Consider the following 20,027-nt stretch of genomic DNA (forward strand, 5'->3'; position numbering starts at 1 on the left):
GATGAAAACTAAAATCAGTTGCTACAAGAGATCACAAATATTTGTGGACTATCCTAACTTTTGGATAATCCTGATACATATCAGCATGCAAATGCAAACGATAAATTAACGAGTTTTATGAACAAAGAAGTCACAGAAAACAATGGGAAAACTCAACGTAAGCAGATTACTGTATTCGCAAAGATTTTCCTGGTCTTAGCAGTATTCACAACCCAGTGGACAGAATTGTCTATATATTTAGCATCACTGAGTTGATTATAGCTAAAATTAGTTTTTACAGTAAAAAAAAAGGATGACGTTAATACACACACACACACACACACAAACACACACAAGAGTTACTTCAAGCATCGCCCACTCTCCAAACAGCTTCTTCGATCGCCCCATCAGAAAGCAAGTGAACAGTGTGAGTTTCAGACCTTCAGAGATTTTATGCGGTCTAAACTATACAGATTACACTGCTAATTCCCTAGTTACCTTCGACTATAATCTTGTGAAAGACAGATAAAGACAAAAGAAACCTTTTGGTGCATAGTAAATCTCTTGCCAATCATCTCCACACTAGTAAGCTCTATAGTATATCTAGCAACCCTGGAGTGCCAAACTTTACACCAAGCAACCTAATGTTTTCTGTCTTAGAGCAAAACTGAAGTCGCGCATGCCCATTAAGGCGGTGCCCAATAAGCCCAAAAATGTTTAGACTTCATTCTGGTGAAAGTAATGTTTGGGGACAAGATACTAAAAGATGCCAGAAAAAAAAAATAAATAAACAACTAAAAACATGAACGTATGGCACCACCTTTAGAGTTGCCAGTTAGTCTCTTTCTGTGCTGTCTCTGAATTGAATATACTAACGATTTCTTTCGTTAAATAAGAATCATCAGCACAAACACGTCCATAATCCACCAAAAAATCGACAATTGTTCGTCCATCGCTGTCCTGCACTTAATTCGTGCACTCAAAAGTTGTTCTTAGTAAAACAAGCCCACAATCTCCAGATGTTTCCTATCAAAACACGTCTACATTGCTACCCATTCAGTGAATTTCTCTATCTCGTTTACCGGATGAACTTGGCGTTACCGATTACTGTGCATTCCGGGGCACTTACTTGAAATTTAAAATATGTTCAGTTTGTACAAAAATATCGCCGATAAGACTTTTTGGTGTCTCTAAGCCCCACAAAAAGTATAAGACGTCTAAACTGTCAATTACAAGAGCAGCATTTTACTTAAAATAAAAAAAAAAACAAACTGGAAGAAAGTAAATATGAAATACCGATGCTTCAAATAAGAAAAAAAAATGTTTATAGTTTTCTTTTTTCAACTCCTAGAAACATATATGAAAGATGCCCTTAGGTAATTTTCAAACCTAACGCATTTTTGATGAGTGTCACATCCAGTAATTTTTTCATAAAACCTGGGCCATTGGTAAATACCACTGTTGCATACGACAGAACTTCAGTGTCATCACATGAGCTCATTTCTGGTACATTTAAAGCTCATTTCTGGTACATTTAAACATCTTGCTGTTAATATCAGTGGCTGAGCCAAATTCACAAAACTGTGCGCCTAAGTGAATTATCTTACGAACCAAAAGAATTAAATTTCGTAATTGAAAACAACCAAGATTTTGTCATCAGAAAACGCAAACAAGAGTACAATCGATTAAGACATTTACCTAAACGAACACCTCCCGTTTTCTATGTCAGAAGGGTAACTCGTGAAAAAATCATGTTCGCCAAAAAACTAGATAAAACAGTAGTCCGATCTGTGACACGCCACGGCAACTCAGATTCAAGAATGTCGAAAACAAATCGAAGACTTTTTAGGGACGTGCTGAATAAAAGAAGAAGGCAAGGAGGCAATGTTGTCAACAATAAGAGTTCGCTGAAATATTAATAGGCCGATGCCACCGTACAAACACGGATAAACCACTGGGAACCGAAAGACGTGTGTTGAAGATTTGGAGAATCAATACCGAAAGTTGTTGCCCCACATAATAATACGTAAATACTTGTATACATGGAAAATGTACACGTATGTCACATATAACAATACGTGTACTTGTCTCCACGGTAAATGTGCATTATATACTGATGACCACATATAACAATACGTGTACTTGTCTCCACGGTAAATGTGCACTATATACTGATGACGATACACTGTTTACAGACAACTTACATACAGATTCACCATCAATGAACAGATAAGAATCACTACGCATTCTCCCTTTCAAAGTCTCGACCCAAGGAATGTGACCATTCAAAAAACAGCGACAATGAAATCATTATATCAAAGATGAATGATGTGGACCGCAGTTATGGCCATGAAAGAAGCAGAGAGAAGGAGAGAGATTTTTTTTCTTTTAGTCAATACATATTTATATACTGCGACATTTTTCATTATAAACTGTGTATTCTTATTATCTTCCCAACTCTTTCTTCGTCCTAATATTCGCGTGATGCGAAATTCATTTTATAAGAATACTAAGAAAAGATACTAATATTGATAAATCATATGTTCTTAGTCCTAATTCGCTCATTAAATGCAAAAAAAATATTGCTTTTGCAATGGAGAATTAACGAGATATAAATTAAACAAGAGAATGTATATATAATAAAACACAACAAATAAATATACGTCTATTCCTTCTATGTAAAAACCACAGTTATAGTTAATGATGTCCAGTTCAGGTTTTCTATCCACTGACCTTTACATGAGCGTGGAGAATGAAGGTGTACTTTAGTCCGAGCTTCGGAACGGTACGTAACGTCCTAACTAGTGACGTCAATACTAGTGTCGGGACTTGGCGTTGTTGTTGTTTACGATGGAGCTGTCGCTATGCCAGCACGGGCTCTTGCCCATAGAGCAGCCAGTGAAAGCGACTTGGCGCCTGGGCTGTCGCTTATATTACCGTCATTTTTTTACGGTACGGGCACAGTAGTAGTAGTAGTAGTAGTAGTAGTAGTAGTAGTAGTAGTAGTAGTAGTAACAGGCGTTTAAATAATAACGGCACATCTTAAAAACCTGTTATTCATTTAGCAATAACTTAGATGCACAATTTAGGTGCGTGTGAGTGTGAGTTAAAGATGTTAAGAAACTAAGTAAATATGAGCCTAGCGACAGCCAAACGACAAAACTCTCGTCCTTGTCCCCAAAAAAGCTTAAAAGGTGAAGAAAACTTACGGTTTTCAGCTTTCACCAAAACGATCACATTTTTATATCAGGAAAGTTACATGAAGCTGCAATCATTAATTAGGTCACACCGTCAAAACCAAACTATGTCTCTGCCTCGTCTCTGCCTCAGGTTTAAGGATTTGAGCTCATTTTTCAAAGCTCTGGGACGTTTCGTCCCCTTACCATGGTTCATAAAGATACGTCCTCATTTCTGTAAAACATGTCATAGACACATGTCGGAAACTTATCGCTGACAGGTTGAGAAACACGTCAACGACCGCAAAGTAGAGACCGATACAGTTCTAATAATTTCCCATTTTGATAAGCTGTTCGCAAAAAAATCCTCAATGTTGCTTTATGAGAGATAATCGTGGTCCCTTCATAACATTTAAGTATGTGAAGAGGTTTTTCCAGTTACAATTATTGTTTGGAGGTCTGGATTAATACATGCATTTATCGCGCTGAAAACCATCGTGCATGAATGTATGAAGCCTGGAACACCCCTGGAAATACCTCAGTGCAAAGAAAAGTTACGCTGGAGACAAAAAAATAAAATAAAATAAAAAAAGACAAGCGGTAACACTAGAAAGGCCACAAATAAGACCTTATTAATAAGAGAAAAGAGAGAGAGAGAGAAAGATAGAAAGCCAAAGGAAAAAATTTAAAAAAAAAGGAGAGCATCTGAATGAATCTTGTTACATTTCCTCCTAAAAAAAAATTTAAAAAATAAAAGATCCCTCAGGCTCTGAGCGATATTAGCTTACAGTGGTTGAAAGGGGCGAGAGAACCAACTAACCTGGAAGGGGTTTTGGGGAGTGGGATGGGAGAGGGTGGGGTGGGAGGGGAGTGGGTAGGGGAGGGGGTGAGGCTGGAAAGGGACCCTGCTGGTGTCTTGGGTGATTGGTTGGCCACACCAGAGACACCACCAAAAAGGGGAGTAGAGGGAGGAGGGACGCAATGTAGACGAGGGAGAGATGTCGTAATGGGAGATGGGAAAGAGAGAAAGAGAGAGGGAGAGAAAGAGACGGAGAGAAAGGGCATGAGGGAGGGCGAAATGAAGGCGGATAATTGGGAGATAAAGTCATCCCAGTAACCTCTGACCCAAGACTGACGTCGCAAGCAAAGACGAGAGCGGTCATCAGGAATGGGCCAATTTCATCAGCGGCACTCGTTGTTGTTTTGGGTTCCATGACTTTGTCGGGGGCCAGCGGGCTGCTCTGGGAGCAAGGTCCCGTGCTGGCACAAGGCCCATTTAATAAAAACTATAATAAATATTCTTAAAGTTTGCGTATTTTGTTATTATTATTATTTTTACACCTCCCAAAAGTCAACGAATGCGGAGCACCTCTGATCATGTCCTGAGCAATTAGCTCACTTGAGTTACTATACAAGTGACGTCAGAACAACAAAGCTAATTAGAAAATATATATAGGTTAGGATAAACACAATTACTCTCTCCGTCCTTCTGGTAAACAAAAGCTACAGGAAAATTCAATTGAAATGCTGTTATTCAGTTAAAAACGTCACAAAATGAGAAAGATTTTTAATCAAATATTCCGGGAACTCCTGTTTTAAAGACAAAGATTTGTTATTACTTCTTATAGCTCTGACAAGATCTGAATTCTTACAGATCACTTTACATATATAAAAAGTCAGTTAATATTCCTCTTGTTATGGGCTGATTATAAAAAACATGTGCCCCATGTTAATATGAGTTTACCTCATTCTAACTACAACCAGCAACTTCAGGTCAACCCAGTTTTAATATTTTGATTAATAATTAGAAAACACGTCATGAATACAAAGAACTGCAATAACCAAGAGGCACTTTCTCATGTATTAGTTCTTGAAGAATCCATTAAACTGCTCTGGAAAAGAAGTCAATGCATCTGACCTTATCTCGGACAAATTTTAATCTTGAATTCCTCTCTCTCTCTCTCTCTCTCTCTCTCTCTCTCTCTCTCTCTCTCTCTCTCTCTCTCTCTCTCTCTCTCTCTCTCTCTCTCTCTGTCATGAAAAGACAAAACATAAACACTCCATCCATAACCCTCGTTAATTTTCGTCATATATAACAACGAAATTCTTTTCAATGTTCATAAATAGAGTTTCCTCGCTTTATTTCTCAAAGGACTGCCAACTATAGTGAAGAATATAGTGATGAATATTGTGGGTCTTTATCAGATGTGCACAGGAAGTTGATTTCTGGTATTACTGAATTCATGGCTTCGTTTCTTCCTCTTCGCCTTAATAAATTATTATCATCACTATTTTGGTCATCAGTTTAAATCGTTCCTCTTTCTTTTTATCAGTATGTCCATAATCTTGTAATTCTGCCTCCTTCACTACTGTTTTCCTCGTATCTAACACTACATTTCCTTTTCTCCCTAATTCTTCTTCTAGTTCTTTATCAGTTGAGACCCTGCAGCCAATCTTTCGCCAATTTCATTCTTCTAAGACTTTTCAAGTCACTTTCAGACGAAAAAAAAATCTGAACGACCGAAGGAAAAGACAAGGATAAAAGGAGGCTCTCTAAACGTTACAGAAAACAAGAGCTGAGGCTTCTTCTTTCTTCTTCTTCTTCTTCTTCTTCTTCACGTGGGTGACAAACCTGGCAAGAGTCTTTGCTCCAGGTAAGGCTGGAAGGAGGAGGAGGGTTGATACCTTCCTCCCTTGTTGACATTCTAGAAGGAAGGATCTTTGATGGTGCCCATCCACAGACTCCCGCCTCCCCACACAGACCCCTCCTCCCCTCCAACCCTTCCTCCTCCACCAACTGTCTTGGCCGGCCACTTGCATGCTATAATTGGTAGTAAACGTCACATGAGATTACGAAATCTTCGGCCCACTAGTGGACCCTGGAAACCCGAATTCCTGGCCCGTCGTCCACCTGCTCGTGGAGTTCTCTCTCTCTCTCTCTCTCTCTCTCTCTCTCTCTCTCTCTCTCTCTCTCTCTCTCTCTGCTACCTGTAATTACCTCTGTGGAGGCGAGCGAGATCCCAGGAAGATCCGGAGAATGGGAGAAAGGTGAAGACGTTCCAGCTTATCAAAATAAAGAGGGGAAATTGTGGGCCTGTTTTCAAATGGCAATTTCTTTTATCAGTTGCCATTTGGTCTGTTTATTAACTTACATTACGTACTGGCAGTTATGAAAATTCTGTCCGCAAAGCAGAAAATAAAAAAATAAAAAAAAAAGGGGGCGATACCGATACTGTGGAAATCTCTCTCTCCGTCAGTCAGCGCATGCATATAATAATAATAATAATAATAATAATAATAATAATAATAATAATAATAATAATAATAATAATAATAATTTTATACAAACAGGTGTCTTTCATCACATCGGGTACTGAGTATTTTTTTTTCCTGGCCAAACACCAAGTTCCCATTTTCTTCCATCTTTGTTTTCTTCACGGGATTTTTTTTTTCAAATACTCGACCTTGCAAACATGAACTAGCAGAAGTAAACAAACAAGGCGTAAGATGCTTTCTTTCCACAGAATCAGAATTGATTCTGCGTTCTTCTCGTCATCATAAAGGCAAGGCTCGTCACCTGCTAGTTTTGCCACGCAAAATCTTGCTAAAAAGAATAGAAATCTGTTCGTTCCTACTAAAATAGAATTTACCCAACTCGGTTCTTCCAACAGGAAATCCAAGGCTTTTCAGATACCGATCTTGCTAATGAAACTCTCCTGTAGAAGAAAAAGCCTGACGGCGAGACGTTGAGGAAAACCAGTAAATTTTTCAACCACGAATAAGACGCCCTTTGGGTTCCTGAAGTCGCCGAGTATGCGCTCCCGCCACACCTCTCCACCCCCACCCACCCATCCTCCACCCCTAGCGGTTTTAATCTGCCATTTAGGAGTCGAGTCGAGGAGGGCCATCTATTCATCATAAGGTTGAACCAACTTACTCCTCTTTGATTCTCTTACTTTCACAACTGTGGAAAGTTGGGAACAATGAGACCACCAACTAATTCATTCAAGACTCTCTCTCTCTCTCTCTCTCTCTCTCTCTCTCTCTCTCTCTCTCTCTCTCTCTCTAACATACTGCCATTTTCGTATGGTTTTGTGTAGGGGCTTGTCATAGTTAACAATTGTTGACGAGTGTTTCGTTTTCATGATGAAACATCTACATTAACTTTAGCTCACCGTAACTGGAGATAATATAGATCATAAACGTCATTTGCAAAGCGTCACTTACGTCAGGTTCAAGAAAGACAAGTGAATGAATTGTTATAAAATTTCTGTCAGTAAATCACGAGTTGTAGCCTAATGCAGCCGGATAAGGAGATTTCCATGAGTCTTACTCTTACTATTTTTATTATTATAAGCAAACAGAAATTACTGTCTAAACCTGGGTAGGTTGCTCTCTTTGGGTTCTCACATTTAAATTTCGTTTTGTTCCCTGCAAAGGATGATGTTGATATCAGGGAGGGTTTATCGGAACTGTTTCAGGAACTCTAAAATGTTCCTCAGCTAAAATGATTTTTTGTCTCTGTACTTTACGTTTTTTAGTTTCTAAAGAGCACGAGGCCGTTTTCTTTCATTTCAACGCACGTTATTGATTCTTTTGCGTAAAACAATTTCAAAAATGAACGCATCGAGGTTTTCTGTGCAGCCACTACAGCGTACAATCAAGGCCACCGAAAATAGATCTATATTTCGGTGGTCTGGGTATAACGCTGTAGCCGCGGCCCATTAAACTTTAAACCCGGGCCGGTGGTGGCCTGTCCTATATCGTTGGCAGAAGCACAATTGTGTTTGATGATTGGAGGGTGGATGATCAGCATACCAATTTGCAGCCCTCTAGCCTCAGTAGTTTTTAAGATCCGCGGGCGGACAGAAAAAGTGCGGACGGACAGACAAAGCCGGCACAATAGTTTTCTTTTACAGAAAACAAAAACAAAACAAAGCGATAAAAAAATCCTGAATCGAGAGTCAGCCTCGAATCAACGTAACAGTCTAATCAACTGTCCCTTTCAACAAAGTCTAAATCTTCACAATAATTAAATTTTAAGTCTTCACTTAATCCTGTCTAAGGCAGTTAAAGAACCTACTTTATTTTTTGTCAGAGGGATGACGCCAGTTCCCAGCGCGTGTTTTCGGGATGAGACTGCTTGCCCCATACCCCGTCCCACGGATGTTCAAAGTATGCCAACAGCTTTTGGCGTTTCTCGATGGTCACCCACCCACGGACAAAACAGACCTAACGTAGCTTTATTTCACGGATCGAACAACAAAACAGGACGTTTAGTGCCCGCACAAAAGTACACAAACTTATTTCGTCTCGAATAAATTTCTTATTTCCAGACAAAAAAAAAAAATAAATAAATAAAAAACTGGTTCTGTAAAATCATTCGAATCATTATCCATTCTCCAAAAGCGCCTGATAATTATTCATCGCGTTCGCCAAACGGAATGCATGAAAGAATAAGAGAAATAAAACGCTCTTTCGAAAGCGTCACTTCAGGTTTCAGCTGGAGACGTTAAATGCCAGCGTTTTGTAGAACGTCGCCCGAATCTAGCGTTAATTTACCCCGTTGGTACGTCAATTACTCGGAGTAATGCCAGCCTCGTTCTATTTTCGGCCTCTCTCTCTCTCTCTCTCTCTCTCTCTCGGAAAGGCGCTGAGCTGTCAAGCATTTAATGCTGTCGAGGCTGCTGCAATCTGTTGATGTGTTTGCTAGTCTCATTTTCGCTTCGGTCAATTCGATTTGATGAAATTCAGGCTGTCAGGCAGGGCACTGGGGCAATTTCGGGCATTCGGCGTGAAAATACCATGAAAAGAAGGGGTTGGAGTGGTTGGACAGCAAGATAATAGATCCAGAAAATAAGGAAGTACAAGAATCTAAAGGCCGAACTAGGGAAAAACCCTCTAAAGAAGTAGCCTAATAGTTAGAGAGGTTGGACATCAAGAATGAAGAAAGAAAGCTGGAATGATGGTAGACAAATAACTAAACACTGGATGCAGTTACGGGCAGAAGGGACGCAGCAAGCACCCTCTGTAATGCCTACAGTGCACCACGTGAGGTGCACTGACGGCACTAACCCCGCTCTACGGGATTCGTTTCGCTAGAGATGGCATCTAAACACTAAACGCTTTGATGTGTATATATCAGGACACGTGGAAGTTCCACACGTATCAAGACATAAGCCTGACCTTTTCACTTAATGACAAACACATTACCTATCGGAGGCATTTCTCTCTCTCTCTCTCTCTCTCTCTCTCTCTCTCTCTCTCTCTCTCTCTCTCCTATAATAGTGGTATACGTTGATTTTAAAATGTGAAATGTGTAAAAACATCAGCATAGTCCTTACACTGAAGGACAAAATGACAAACACCATAGTAACTTAGATATAGGAAGTATTTCTCTCTCTCTCTCTCTCTCTCTCTCTCTCTCTCTCTCTCTCTCTCTCTCTCTCTCTCTCCTGATGATTAGTAGTATACATGAATTTTAGAATGCGTAAAAACATCAGGATAATCCTTACACTGAAGGACAAAATGACAAACACCATAGTAACTTGGATACAGGAAGTATTTCTCTCTCTCTCTCTCTCTCTCTCTCTCTCTCTCTCTCTCTCTCTCTCTCTCTCTCTCTCTCTCAACACCTGATTTTGCAGCAATTTATTTTTATTTTTAACTTAAATCTTCGCATCGTTTATACAATAAACAGGAATTTTAAAGCACAAATCGTGCGAAGAAGGAAGCGCTATAGATCAACACTATTTAAACAATAACAACATCAGATTTTATTTCAACTCTGGGTTGTATACAAATACGAAGGCTTAGTTGCATAATACGATGTGGGAACGTCATAAAACAAGTAAAAAATGCGCCAAAGTGTCTTCGGCGCAATCGACTTTTCTGTACAGCGTATAATCAAGGACACCGAAAATGTACGTCTTTCGGTGGGGTTGGTATAATGCTGAATGAGCCGCAGCCCATGAAACTTTAACCACTGCCCGGTGGAGCCTGTCCTATACCGTTGCCAGACTCACGATTATGACTAAATTTATCCTTTAATAAAATAAAAACTACAGAGGCTAAAGGGCTGCAATTTGGTATGTCTGATGATTGGAGGGTGGATGATCAACATAACAGTTTGCAGCCCTCTAGCCTCAGTAGTTTTTATGATCTGAGGGCGGACAGAAAAAGTGTGGACGGACAGAAAAAGCTGGCACAATAGTTTTCTTTTACAGAAAACTAAAACTATAATTAGATATAGGTAAGTATGTATTTATCATATATATATACAGTATATATATATCATACACATGGATACATACGTACATACATACATACAGTCAAGTGACAATCATATGTGGACTACATATATATACATTCTGAATTTATATTTAGAAAGAATCAACGCTCTATATTCTGATTTAAATAAAATAAAATTTAAAACAATTCACTGAAAAATTACTTTACTTGTTTCAGAAATAAAAGCAATGGTATGGTGTGTGTATATATTTGCAATAATAATAATAATAATAATAATAATAATAATAATAATAATAATAATGACTAGAAGAAGAGGAAGTGGAACAACAACAATAACAACAACAAAAGGATAAAAAGTGACATAAATAATAATGAACAAACAAGCACTGCAACACATACCGCTGGAAGTAACAAATAACCCTTTAAAGGTCCTGTCCTTTGTTTTTTAAATGATAATAATGGCAAAAGCTTACAGAAAAAGCCTGCAAAACATATCCGTTTTCTCAAGAGATAAAAGCTTAGAAGATTTTGGGGAAAACGAAAGCAAGAACAGACTTCTAAAATCCAGTAACACTGGAAACGCTGATCGGCAGGTGTGAGATGTGGTAGCCTGCCGGGTGTTGAGAGATCGTTTGAGAGGGTGAAAGAACCCTCTCCTTCATCTCCTGACTCCTTAAAAAAAAGTAAGGACCTCCTTCCTCAAGGACTCGAAAGGAGATCTAGATAGGACGCGAATTTGACTCCTTTTGGGAGCGATTACATGGGTGGTCTATAGATCACATCTTGCCTTGGAAGTCGCTGGCTACAAGCCCTGAGTGCGACTGAAGAAACAGACGATCGATAGTTTTTCAAGAGGAGGAGATAAAAGGTCTTCGTTCAAGAAGAGGGATTTTCAAGAGGGCGAAGGGGGTTCAAGAGAAGGTCTTCGTTAAAAAGATGAAGGCTTCGTTCAGAATTCTAAAATCCGTTCAAAGAGGATGAACACGTTCCAGAAGAAAGGGCTGATCGGCAGGGTGTTCCAGAAGAGGAGGGTTACGTTCAAGAGGATAGTTCCAGAAGAGGAAGGGTTACGTTCAAGAGGAAGAAGGGCTCCGCTCCAGAAGAGGAAGGGTTCCGTTCAAGAGGATGATCGTCCGTTCAAGAGGATGAGGGTTCCAGAAGAGGAAACGTTCAAGAGGATGAAGGGCTCCGTTCAAGAAGAGGAAGGGCTCCAGGATGAAGGCTCCGTTCAAGAAGAGGAAGGGTTCCGTTCAAGAGGATGAAGGGCTCCGTTCAAGAAGGAATCAAAGAGGATGAAGGGTTCGTTCAAGGATGAAGGGTTCATCAAGAAGAGGAAGGGTTCCGTTCAAGAATGAAGGGCTCCGTTCCAGAAGAGGAAGGGTTCCGTTCAAGAGGATGAAGGGCTCCGTTCCAGAAGAGGAAGGGTTACGTTCAAGAGGATGAAGGGCTCCGTTCCAGAAGAGGAAGGGTTCCGTTCAAGAGGATGAAGGGCTCCGTTCCAGAAGAGGAAGGGTTCCGTTCAAGAGGATATCGTTCCAGAAGAATCAAGAGGATGAAGTTCCAAGAGGAAGGGTTCCGTTCAAGAGGATGAAGGGCTCCGTTGACTCCGTTCAAGAGGGAGCGAGGGTTCCATTCAAGGGTGAAGGGGTTATAGAACAGGAAGGGCCTTGGATGTCGCTGGTTACGTTCAAGAGGATGAAGGTCCCGTTCAAGAAGAGGACCAGTCAAGAGGATGACCAGTCAAGAAGACAAGGGGACCAAGAGGATGAAGGGCTCAGTTCAAGAGATAAGGATGTTCAAGAGGATGAAGGGCTCCGTTCAAGAAGAGGAAGGGTTCCGTTCAAGAGGATGAAGGGCTCTGTTCAAGAAGAGGAATGGTTTCTCAAGAAGAGGAAGGGTTTCTGTTCAAGAGGATGAAGGGCTCCGTTCCAGAAGAGGAAGGGGCAAGAGGATGAAGGGCTCCGTTCAAGAAGAGGAATCAAGAGGATGAAGGGCTGCGTTCCAGAAGAGGAAGGGTTACGTTCAAGAGGAAGATGACGAAGGGCCTCGTTCAAGAAGAGGAAGGTCTTTGTTCAAGAGGATGAACGAAGGGTTCCGTTCAAGATGATGAAGGGCTCCGTTCAAGAAGAGGAAGGGTTCCGTTCAGTTCCAGAAGAGGAAGGGCGTTCTAAGAGGATGAAGGGCTCCGTTCAAGAAGAGGAAGGGTTCCGTCAAGAGGATGAAGGGCTCCGTTCAAGAAGAAGAGGAAGGGAAGGGCTCCGTTCAAGAAGAGGAAGGGTTCCATTCAAGAGGATGAAGGGGCTCCGTTCAAGAAGAGGGTTCAAGAGGATGAAGGGCTCCGTTCCAGAAGAGGAAGGGTTCCGTTCAAGAGGATGAAGGGCTCCGTTCAAGAAGAGGAAGGGTTCCGTTCAAGAGGATGAAGGGCTCCGTTCCAGAAGAGGAAGGGTTACGTTCCAGAAGGGGAAGGGCTTTGTTCAAGAAGAGGAAGGTCTCCGTTCAAGAAGAGGGAGGGCTTTGTTTAAGAGGACGAAGGTCTTCGTTCAAGAAGAGGAGGGGCTTCGTTCAAGAAGATGAAGGGCTTCGTTCAAGAGGACGAAGGGCTTCGTTCAAGGGCTTCGTTCAAGAAGACGAAGGGCTTCGTTCAAGAAGAGGAAGAGCTTTGTTCAAGAAGACGAAGGGCTCCGTTCGAGAGGACGAAGGGGTTCGTTCAAGATGGCGAAGGGGTTCGTTCAAGAAGAGGAAGGCGAGGCGGGAAAACGTCTCGATCATAAGAAGTACAAAAGAAGTAAAGAATGGCGACGTAAGATGACGTGTTCTTTCTCAGTTGACTTGGCAAGGATGGATCGATGGATTGTAGAAGAGGAGCACATGAATTATTTCAGACGTGATTCTTAAGAATGGTGGCGATTTATTGCTGTTATATAAATACAAATGACTGATTTAAAGGATCATCAGTATGCATGAAGTAAACTCTCTCTCTCTCTCTCTCTCTCTCTCTCTCTCTCTCTCTCTCTCTCTCTCTCTCTCTGCATGTATAAAAAACAATAATAATTCTTCGTAAGACTATTAAATACCAAGGCACAAAACTTACCAACAACAAAAAAATAGTTATTGCAAGAAATGTTTAAGTATAAGCCATATACCATACACATATTTATATACAGAACATACTTGCGTATTTACAGCCACATGTCTTAAATCATTACATGTGAATATATAAGCAAATGTGCAAATGCGCGTAAAGGTACACACACACAACACAAACACCTACGATGTCTATTTGCGTATTTTATTTTGTACCGTCTCATTCATTCATTCTTCCATTCATCCGTTAATTTCAGCATAAAACAGTAAGAAAACACAGAACAAAACTTCCATGATGGCCGAAACGCTGTTATGAAAAATAAATCAGTATAAGTGGTTCAGGTAAACACTGAAAAGAGTAATGAATTCCACATTCTGGAAGTATTTACATTTCCCAATTCAGAACGCAGACACTCACAGCCAGTGTCTCACTTCCTCTATCTATTTACTTTATTTATTTACTTATTTATTTATCTATCTATTTATGCCCATTCATTTATCTATCCATGTATTTATCTATTTGCTTTTCGGCAGGGGTGAAGCGTCGAGAAGGAGGTCAAAAGCGCAAACTAGGTCGCAACCCCCGAGTGCCGTTTTCTTCCACGCAACTGGCTGCGCTGGAAGCGCGCTTCAACCAGTCCCAGTACCTCTCATCCTGCGACGTGGCCGATCTGTCGGCGCTTCTCAACCTCACAGAAACCAGGGTGAGTGGTAGCGGTGGTTTCAGGAGTTGGAGGAGTAGGAGTAGGTAGTGTCTGTATAGTGTCTGTATCTTGTAGTAGTAGCAGTAAAGGGTTTATGACATTGCCATGGGTTGTAAGTAAAGATTCTGGACCTTATCAGTAGCAGCTGTCAGTCTTTAACATTACTGGAGTAGCATTAGGAGTAGGTAGTCTCTGAATCTTGTAGTAGTAGTAGTAGTAGTACTAGTAGTAGTAATAGTAGTAGCAGTAATCAAATTTTCATGACCTTGGCATTCTGTAGGTAAAGCCTCTGTACCTTGTCAGTAATGGTTGTCAGTCTCTGGACATTACTGTTAGCAAAATTCAAAGTCAGTGGACCTACATAATGAAATTAGTTTCTGAAACCTGATAACTGGAGCAGTTAACGTCTCTGTCCCTTTGTCAAAATAAGTAGATGAAAAAGAATGTAGAAACATAAACTAATTTGGGCAAGAATGATGATGTGATTTTCACTTGTCTGCTAAATCCTCGACTACTGGAATGATTCCTTGTTGTTTGATTTGTCGACGTCACTGGTTTACAAACTGGCTAATGCAACACTAAATACTTCTGCTTTTCATTTCCTGCCTATTTACTGAAATAATAATAATAATAATAATAATAATAATAATAATAATAATAATAATAATAATAATAATAATAATAATGGCTGTCGCTTAGTCTTCCTATAAAATCAATTACTTCCTGGCAGTTTTTTGGGGATCTAGAACGAATTTCAATATATATATCATATATATATATATATATATATATATATATATATATATATATATATATATATATATATATATATATCACATTAAATTCCGTGAATTTCAAGCAACGTATCCAAAGATTTATTGAAATCCAAACATGGAACTCAATTTAGAGAGGCATATATATATATATATATATATATATATATATATATATATATATATATATATATATATATATATATATATATATGTGTGTGTGTGTGTGTGTGTGTGTGTGTGTGTGTGAAAACAGACCGGGGGTTTTCGGGAGTCCATGCACATCACACATAACTCACCAACGTTCCCACGAACTAACCTTTACCTACAAGCCACCTCGCGTTACAAAAACTCTCGTCTGCAGACATGAGATGACCCACTTCTGTCATTAAACATCACATGAAGGCATAGCCGTAAACGATAGGCCTATCTGATACTATTATATTTAAATAATTAATAACTACTACCACACAATGCAGGTTTTGCAACTACGCTTGAAAGAAAGTTGCAAAACCTACTTTATGTGCTGGTATTTATTCAAGATCACGAATATTATAGTAGCATGTAGGCCTATTGTTTACGGCCTATATGTTTGCGTCCTAAAACTTCATTTGAAGTTTACTGACAGACGAGAGTTTTTGTATTACTGAAAGTATCATTTACTTATGTAAATCTTCTACGTAATTGTATGCTAAGATAAGTTTTGTGGGCGACCAAATTTGTCTCGATTGTAATAAAAGTAATACTACATAATATGTTTACTTAGCACACACTTTGCATATTCTTCATATATCGATACACAATACAGATAAAACATATCAAAGATCAGCAATCAGTTATTGCGGACAAAAGGTGGTTTCAAGATATGAAAACACTCATAGGAAAGGGCCTGCGTTCTTACATACACATACACATGCACACACACACACATACACACAACAGACAGAAAAAACTGATGAAATGCAGAATGCACGTTTTCTTATTTACTTATTCCTTCGAAAAGATCTGATTTAGAATTCTTCTTCCGGGATGAAGACCAGGAAATGAAGGAGGTGAACGCAGAAAACCTGCCTGAATATTTATGAGCGTAAATGAGATCGTCATGTGTGCAGTGAGTAAAACCTGGCTATATTATGACGGGGTTCTCAAATCGTGATCGTGAAATTGTTATTCATTTTATTCATATATTTTCATTAGATATAAAGTTGTACATTCAAAATTTCCTCCCCTATTTCTCCTGTTTACTCTCAGCATGGGAGTGTTTATTTTTCAATTCACTGGAAAAAATTCCGGTGACAAATAAAATTATCAACATTTTTTATTTGTTTCTTTCTTGTTGAAGATATTACGCTTTGCACTGATTTGCATTCTCGCCAACGCACGGAGAGGATGATTTATCAAAACAAATCATTAATAACACCACTGACATTTAAGCTGCAAGAAGAGGTCCGGGAAACTAAACCAACATTTTTCTCTCCCATACAAGACAACTGACGTCAAATCTTACGCGTAAAACACATAACAGATCAGCGGTTTAGTTATCGCGGACATGACATGGTTTCAGGATGGGAAAACGCTATGGGAACGGGCCTACGCTCTTACGAAAGCACGCACGCACGAATTCCAAGACGATCCCCGCCCCCCAACCCGGCTGGATTCCAACCATTTGTTTTCCGGGTATTGCCTCTCAGGTATTGTGTATTTGCAGGTAATTTAATCACAGGTTGGCTTTTGTACGAGGTGCATTCCATTGTTCCTTTATTCACCTACTATACCTTCCACGCTCCTCTGCCCTAACCCCCCACCCCTCTAACCGCCTTCCCCAAAAGGAGGTTGTTGTCCCCCACCAACGCCCCTCCCCACCCCAGGCGTCCAATCGCTTTCAATCACGGGGAGTGAAGGCTCACCCGCCCATGCTTTTCCGACGGGACTCGGCATCGAGCGCCAAAACTTTCTTATGAATTATTAGACGTTCGAATCGCGATGCATCAGTCTGTCAGTCGCCTTGCTCGTCACGGAGACATATTAGTCAATCAAGTTGTTAATCAACGCGGCAAATGAATGATTGAAACATGAGTGAATCTTTCAGGAATGTTGATGTGGACGCAATTTTTTTGTTTTTGGATTTTCTTCTTCTTCTTCTTGTTCTTCTTCTTAGACCTCTCGAGCTTCCATGAAAACTGACACAGAGCTTCCGTCGGCATTATGATCGTCATTGACAACTTCCGGTAACCCCCGCACCCCGCATCTTTCACCATTCCAGTCCTACTTTAGCGGTTCCAGATTTCGCCAACAGGGGCCAGGAATTTCGCTCGGAATGAGTGACTGACAAGTGACGCTCAAAAACCGGACCGCTATGAGTGTTGACTGACGTCCGTGACTTCTGTATAAAGGATGACGGACACTCATAGGATTGTTGATAGGGAAGAGGGTAATTTACACTATTTTTTTAATGGTCTGGATGATGAATTCAGTCAGAGGGACAGTGAGATGCATGGTGAGTGAGATTTGTTATAATGAATAGTGACTGAAACTCCAGGTCTTGTTAACATGAGAGATAATGATGTATCAGTGCATTTGCGGTGAGTTAGGTTTGTTACAATGAGTTGTGTAAAAGGTAATGACAGAATATTGTATTCTGAGGTTTGTTACAATGAGAAGTGTAAAAGATAATGACAGAATATTGTATTCTGAGGTCTGTTACAATGAGTAGTAGGAAAGGTAATGATAGAATATTGCATTCTAGGTTTGTTACAATGAGTGGTAACTGGATCCGAAGGGCTTGCTATAATGGGAAATTATAATTCAATGGGTTCTTTCATCTCATTGTAAAATACATCCGAAAACTTATAATGAATGGATGGTGACAGGTACTCTCATAATATCTAAAATGACTGGTGATTAGCGATGATGTATTCATCATTACATACGGTGATTGATTTATAATGAAGTGTTTGTATCAAGGGTGGTGACTAAAAACAAAGAATTTGTTGCGGTTCATGGTGATTGAGTCTGTACCAAGAGAAGGCCTACATAACAGAGGAATCATGTTATTAACATTAGTCTTGTTATAATGGTAAGTTATCAACGCTCGGAAAGTTTGAGCCACGAAAATAGATAACATAAGGTGACTAGTGAACTGTCAATTGGCACTCACTGGCTTCTGTTTTTGGAGAGTAGCTGACATCAAAAGACTGTCACATAAAACTGACTGGCTCTAGGCTTTACAGTAAATTTTGACTGAGGTTTGCTACATACAGTGGGCCTACAGAATTCCTCTGTCAATCAGTGGCTTTTCGTAATGTGGGAAATAAAACGAAATATCCTGCTATAATAAGAGGTTTGAGGGCAGTCATGGTATTGCTTTATCGTAGGGTAATTATGACTATGTATGTAACTTGCAAATACTGACATTTGGTGAATGATGTAACCTGAGATGCGTGACACTTTATAGGACTCTGTTGTAAATTCACGTGAGTGACACTTGAAGGTGGGTGCTACCTGAAGGTGACCTTATAACTCAAAAAGATTGACACTTGGAGAAGACTTTATAAAACTAGGTGGGTCTCATTTAAAGCAACTCGTTAATACAACTTGAAGTGGGTGACACTTGCCTGGTGTAACTTGAGGTAAGTTGCACCTGAACAGAACGTTAAAACTTGATATGGTTATCACTTGAAGGGGATGGTATGATACTTTAGGCGAGTGTCACTTGAATGCATCTAATAAAATATGAAGAGTTTGTATAGGCCATGCCCAACTTATCAATCAGTTTTGTAATTTATTTACTGACGACGAGACGAACTTTATCAATACCTAGGTAAAGCAGACCTCCAAAAGCAGAAAACAACTGACGATCAGAGAGAGAGAGAGAGAGAGAGAGAGAGAGAGAGAGAGAGAGAGAGAGAAATATTCAGGTAGTAGAGCTTCAAATTTCGTAAAGCTTACGAAAACAACTGACGATCAGAGAGAGAGAGAGAGAGAGAGAGAGAGAGAGAGAGAGAGAGAGAGAGAGAGAGAGAGAGAAAATATTCAGGTATGAAACAACTGACCACAGGAAAACAATCGATCAGAGAGAGAGAGAGAGAGAGAGAGAGAGAGAGAGAGAGAGAGTGAGAGAGAGAGAGAGAGAGAAATATTTAGGTAGTAGAGTCAAATTTCTGTAAAGCTTACGGAAACAACTGACGATGAGAGAGAGAGAGAGAGAGAGAAAGAGAGAGAGAGAGAGAGAGAGAAGAAATATATGAAGCCACAGGCATCTCCTTGAGTAGCTGTATGATGACACACGAGCGATATCAAATTGACTGTCGGTGTCGTCACTCTGCGGTATTAAGTAGGGGTAGAAAGGAAGGAAGAAGAAGACTTCTCTTCTTCTTCTTCTTCTTCTTCTTCTTCTGAGGTTCGCCGTTTCTTACGAAAGCAGCGCTCTTAATGAACCTGTAAAATGTATGAAACCCGATCCCCGACACGTATTTTGTATCGTAATATCAGCCGATGTTTTCCTCCCAAACTCCCACTCCCACTTCCTGAAGTCTCTCTCTCTCTCTCTCTCTCTCTCTCTCTCTCTCTCTCTCTCTCTCTCTCGTATTTTAAAAACGCAACGGAGGTTAACTTCAGTATTCTACACCTTCTCTCTCTCTTTTTAAAAAAGTAACGCAAGTTAATTTCTGTATTCTATATCCTCTCTCTCTCTCTCTCTCTCTCTCTCTCTCTCTCTCTCTCTCTCTCTCTCTCTCTCTCTCTCTCTTAAAAAAGTAAAGCAAGTTAATTTCTGTATTCTACATCATCTCTCTCTCTCTCTCTCTCTCTCTCTCTCTCTCTCTCAAAAAGGAACACAAGCTAATTTCTGTTTTATCTCTCTCTCTTTCTCTCTCTCTCTCTCTCTCTAGGACGGCGATCTGGGTCCGTTTCGTGAAAAACAAAACCATTGTTCCTGTGTTGGTCTAAGCAGTTTGGTTAAATTAATATTAAATCTAATTTTAAATGTGAGAAGGCTTCAGCAATGTGATCCTCGCTCAGCCGAGGGTGGAACCATTCGCCAAATGGTCAAATTCTCTCTC

The 20,027-nt window shown here is 40.0% G+C and overlaps 2 protein-coding genes across 2 annotated transcripts in view; one reads left to right on the forward strand and one right to left on the reverse strand.

Annotated features, from left to right (window-relative positions):
* Window positions 1-20,027, reverse strand: part of dlt (codanin-1 like protein dlt) — a 172,670-nt gene that overhangs the window by 114,253 nt on the left and 38,390 nt on the right. The window lies entirely within an intron of this gene.
* LOC136826984 (uncharacterized) overlaps window positions 1-20,027 on the forward strand; it is a 94,239-nt gene that overhangs the window by 59,002 nt on the left and 15,210 nt on the right. Inside the window, 1 exon segment of the mRNA XM_067084613.1 lies at window positions 14,025-14,194. Coding sequence (XP_066940714.1) covers window positions 14,025-14,194 — 170 coding nt within the window.

Source organism: Macrobrachium rosenbergii, chromosome 41 (assembly GCF_040412425.1).
Source record: "Macrobrachium rosenbergii isolate ZJJX-2024 chromosome 41, ASM4041242v1, whole genome shotgun sequence".
Lineage (NCBI taxonomy): Eukaryota > Metazoa > Arthropoda > Malacostraca > Decapoda > Palaemonidae > Macrobrachium > Macrobrachium rosenbergii.